Source organism: Oncorhynchus mykiss, chromosome 10 (assembly GCF_057628025.1).
Source record: "Oncorhynchus mykiss isolate SJ-2025 chromosome 10, ASM5762802v1, whole genome shotgun sequence".
Classification (NCBI taxonomy): domain Eukaryota; kingdom Metazoa; phylum Chordata; class Actinopteri; order Salmoniformes; family Salmonidae; genus Oncorhynchus; species Oncorhynchus mykiss.
The window spans coordinates 86,383,412-86,388,411 of NC_143031.1; the positions used below are offsets into that span (position 1 = coordinate 86,383,412).

At 42.2% G+C, this 5,000-nt stretch overlaps 1 protein-coding gene across 2 annotated transcripts in view; it reads left to right on the plus strand.

Annotated features, from left to right (window-relative positions):
• Positions 1 to 3,628: 3,628 nt before the first annotated feature.
• Positions 3,629 to 5,000, plus strand: part of LOC110516832 (WD repeat-containing protein 19) — an 85,197-nt gene continuing 83,825 nt past the window's right edge. For both annotated transcript variants that reach the window (XM_090188333.1, XM_090188334.1), the window contains exon 1: positions 3,629 to 3,788. In XM_090188333.1, the coding sequence (XP_090044459.1) occupies positions 3,783 to 3,788 (6 nt within the window). In that variant the 5' untranslated portion in view covers positions 3,629 to 3,782. The remainder of the gene's footprint in view (positions 3,789 to 5,000) is intronic.

Below are 5,000 nucleotides of genomic sequence, written 5' to 3' on the forward strand. Positions count from 1 at the left end.
CCCTCCCCCTCCCCTTCTCCTTCTCTCGCCCCTTCTACTCCTCTCCCCCCGTCTCCCTCTCTTTCCCCCCCGTCTCCCTCTCTTTCCCCCCCGTCTTCCTCTCTCGCTCTCCCTCCCTCTCTCCCCTCCGTCTCATGTCCTACCCAGGGATGGATAAAGAAATGTATGATAATAAAACCATTTGTATTAAAATTCAGCCTCTGTCCTAAACTTGTGTGTATGTGTGTGTATGTATGTGTGTGTATATATATATATATAGAGGTTGGGGATGTTTACACAGGAGTTGCTTTCCAAGACGACAGTGAATGTTCCTGATTGGAGGAGTTGCAGTTTTGACTGAAATCTATTTGAAAATCAAGACCTGAAAAATGATTGTCTAGAAATGATCAACAACCAATTTAACAGAGATGATCAACTACCAATTTAACAGAGATGATCAACTACCAATTTAACAGAGATGATCAACTACCAATTTAACAGAGATGATCAACTACCAATTTAACAGAGATGATCAACTACCAATTTAACAGAGATGATCAACTACCAATTTAACAGAGATGATCAACTACCAATTTAACAGAGATGATCAACTACCAATTTAACAGAGATTATCAACTACCAATTTAACAGAGATTGAATACATTTTTTTGGGGGGGTGGGGGGGGGGGGGAGAGAGAATAATGGGGAAATGTTGCACAATCCACAATATTTTACCTGAACATTGTCACTCCCTGGACAGTGGAAGTCAAGGGTTCAATCTGAAGCCAGTGTGTGGAGTCCTGAACAAGGACAAGCATGTCAGTAATACATATGGGGCCTGTTTCCTGGACATAGATTGAGTCTAGTGCTGGACTAAAAAGCAGTAGCTGTTGCCTTGGCAGGAACCAATGGGGATCCATAATAAACCCCAGGAAGAGTAGCTGCTGCCTTGGCAGGAACTAATGGGGATCCATTATAAACCCCAGGAAGAGTAGCTGCTGCCTTGGCAGGAACTAATGGGGATCCATAATAAACCCCAGGAAGAGTAGCTGCTGCCTTGGCAGGAACCAATGGGGATCCATAATAAACCCGCCTTGTCTTGGCAACAGCTAATGGGGATCCATAATAAACCCGCCTTGCCTTGGCAACAGCTAATGGGGATCCATAATAAACCCGCCTTGCCTTGGCAACAACTAATGGGGATCCATAATAAACCCGCCTTGTCTTGGCAACAGCTAATGGGGAACCATAATAAACCCACCTCGTCTTGGCAACAGCTAATGGGGATCCATAATAAACCCGCCTTGTCTTGGCAGCAGCTAATGGGGATCCATAATAAACCCTAATGGGGATCCATAATAAACCCACCTTGTCTTGGCAGCAGCTAATGGGGATCCATAATAAACCCTAATGGGGATCCATAATAAACCCGCCTTGTCTTGGCAGCAGCTAATGGGGATCCATAACAAATCCAGGTGCTGCCATCCAGGACCTCTATACCAGGCGGTGTCAGAGGAAGGTCCTAAGAATGTACTCCAGCCACACATGGACAGTTTCTCTCTGCTAACCCACGGCAAGTGGTACCGATGCACCAAGCCTGGAACCAACATGACCCTGAATAGCTTCTACACACGGGGCGGCAGGGTAGCCTCCTGGTTAGAACGTTGGACTAGTAACCGAAAAGTTGCAAGAATCTATCCTTTACCCCTACCTACAGTATACTGCTGTTACTGTCTATTATCTATCCTTTACCCCTACCTACAGTATACTGCTGTTACTGTCTATTACCTATCCTTTACCCCTACCTACAGTATACTGCTGTTACTGTCTATTATCTATCCTTTACCCCTACCTACAGTATACTGCTGTTACTGTCTATTATCTATCCTTTACCCCTACCTACAGTCTACTGCTGTTACTGTCTATTATCTATCCTTTACCCCTACCTACAGTATACTGCTGTTACTGTCTATTATCTATCCTTTACCCCTACCTACAGTATACTGCTGTTACTGTCTGTTATCTATCCTTTACCCCTACCTACAGTATACTGCTGTTACTGTCTATTATCTATCCTTTACCCCTACCTACAGTATACTGCTGTTACTGTCTATTACCTATCCTTTACCCCTACCTACAGTATACTGCTGTTACTGTCTATTATCTATCCTTTACCCCTACCTACAGTATACTGCTGTTACTGTCTATTATCTATCCTTTACCCCTACCTACAGTATACTGCTGTTACTGTCTATTATCTATCCTTTACCCCTACCTACAGTATACTGCTGTTACTGTCTATTATCTATCCTTTACCCCTACCTACAGTATACTGCTGTTACTGTCTATTATCTATCCTTTGCCCCTACCTACAGTATACTGCTGTTACTGTCTATTATCTATCCTTTACCCCTACCTACAGTATACTGCTGTTACTGTCTATTATATATCATTTACCCCTACCTACAGTACACTGCTGTTACTGTCTATTATCTACCTTTATGTACATACTGTATCTACCTCAATTACCTCGTGTATATAGCTAAGTTATTACCTAGTATCCCTGTATATGACCCAGTACTGGTACCCCGTGTATACAGCCATGTTATTACCTCGTACCCCTGTCATATGACTCAGTACTGGTACCCCGTGTATATAGCCATGTTATTACCTCGTACCCCTGTATGTGACTCAGTACTGGTACCCTGTGTATATAGCCATGTTATTACCTCATACCCCTGCACATCAACTCAGTACTGGTACCCCGTGTATATAGCTAAGTTATTACCTAGTACCCCTGTATGTGACTCAGTACTGGTACCCTGTGTATATAGCCAAGTTATTACCTCATACCCCTGGACATCACCTCAGTACAGGTACCCCGTGTATATAGCCATGGTATTACCTCATACCCCTGCACATCACCTCAGTACAGGTACCCCGTGTATATAGCCATGGTATTACCTCATACCCCTGCACATCACCTCAGTACAGGTACCCCATGTATATAGCCATGGTATTACCTCATACCCCTGCACATCAACTCAGTACTGGTACCCTGTGTATATAGCTAAGTTATTACCTAGTACCCCTGTATGTGACTCAGTACTGGTACTCTGTGTATATAGCCAAGTTATTACCTAGTACCCCTGGACATTGACTCAGTACAGGTACCCCGTGTATACAGCCATGTTATCCTTACTCATTGTGTATTATAACTTGTAGTATTATTTTTCTAATTTCTTTCTCTCTGCATTGTTGTCCACATATCAACATTTTGAGCCTGTTTCTCACTTATATGCATTTTGTTTTACAAGTGTAACTAATTATTAAATCAAATCAAATGTTATTTTTCATATGCTTCGTAAAACAGACTAAGTAAGCATTTCACTGTTATTCTACACCTGTTGTTTACGAAGCATGTGTGAGGAATACATTTGGTTGTAAATGAGATCTGTATTTCATTTTCAATATGTAATTATTAAGGGGGTATTGTGTGTGTGTGTATGGCTGAGATGATACATGTGAATCAATTTTGAAGTCAGGCTGTAAAACAACAAAATGTGGAATAATTCAAAACAGGTACGAATATTTTGTGAAGACCCATGTTTGTAAGTGAAACCCGGTATTTGACTGGCTGGTCCAAACAGGAAGACGCTCCAGAGCGGCGCTCATTGGCTGTTGCCATGACATCGCTTCGGTCGATATGCGGACGCTGAGGAGTGAAGCATTCTGGGATACGGACACAAATTTGCAGCGATGCTTTGGTGAAGATTTACTCAAGACTAAAACACTCTACAAAAATGAAGGTATTGTTGCCTAGAAACAACACGGGTATAGTTATATAATATCTGTATATACTTACTTAAACCGGGTATTTCAATTGGCTACGCGTTTATATTTTGGTTGTGGTGTCCCCGAACCCAAATGTTGCTAATGTTAGCTGGCTAGCTAGCTAGCGTTACCAGTAAGGCTACTTCTTGGCTAACTAATCATTTGCAACAAGTTAAACCACCTGTTACAAACTAGCTCCCTTTATTGGGACAGGGGATATCGGTAGCAGACTTGAGTGGGGAAAATACATCGATAAGAGGGACGTACCTGTACGGTGGAGTCGGGATTCGTACCCAGGCTGGGGGTAGTTATATGTTCTGTAGACCAGGGTTTCACCAACTCTATCCTGGAGCTTCCCCTCTGTGCACGTTTTGGGTTTGTACTACACAGCCGAGTCAAGCTTCCAGCTCATTATCAAGCAACCAGCTCATTATCAAGCTTCCAGCTCATTATCAAGTAACCAGCTCATTATCAAGCTTCCAGCTCATTATCAAGTAACCAGCTCATTATCAAGCTTCCAGCTCATTATCAAGTAACCAGCTCATTATCAAGTAACCAGCTCATTATCAAGCTTCCAGCTCATTATCAAGTAACCAGCTCATTATCAAGCTTGCAGCTCATTATCAAGTAACCAGCTCATTATCAAGTAACCAGCTCATTATCAAGCTTGCAGCTCATTATCAAGTAACCAGCTCATGATCAAGTAACCAGCTCATTATCAAGCTTCCAGCTCATTATCAAGTAACCAGCTCATTATCAAGTAACCAGCTCATTATCAAGCTTCCAGCTCATTATCAAGTAACCAGCTCATTATCAAGTAACCAGCTCATGATCAAGTAACCAGCTCATTATCAAGCTTCCAGCTCATTATCAAGTAACCAGCTCATTATCAAGTAACCAGCTCATTATCAAGCTTCCAGCTCATTATCAAGTAACCAGCTCATTATCAAGCTTGCAGCTCATTATCAAGTAACCAGCTCATTATCAAGTAACCAGCTCATTATCAAGCTTGCAGCTCATTATCAAGTAACCAGCTCATTATCAAGTAACCAGCTCATTATCAAGCTTCCAGCTCATTATCAAGTAACCAGCTCATTATCAAGCTTGCAGCTCATTATCAAGTAACCAGCTCATTATCAAGTAACCAGCTCATTATCAAGCTTGCAGCTCATTATCAAGTAACCAGC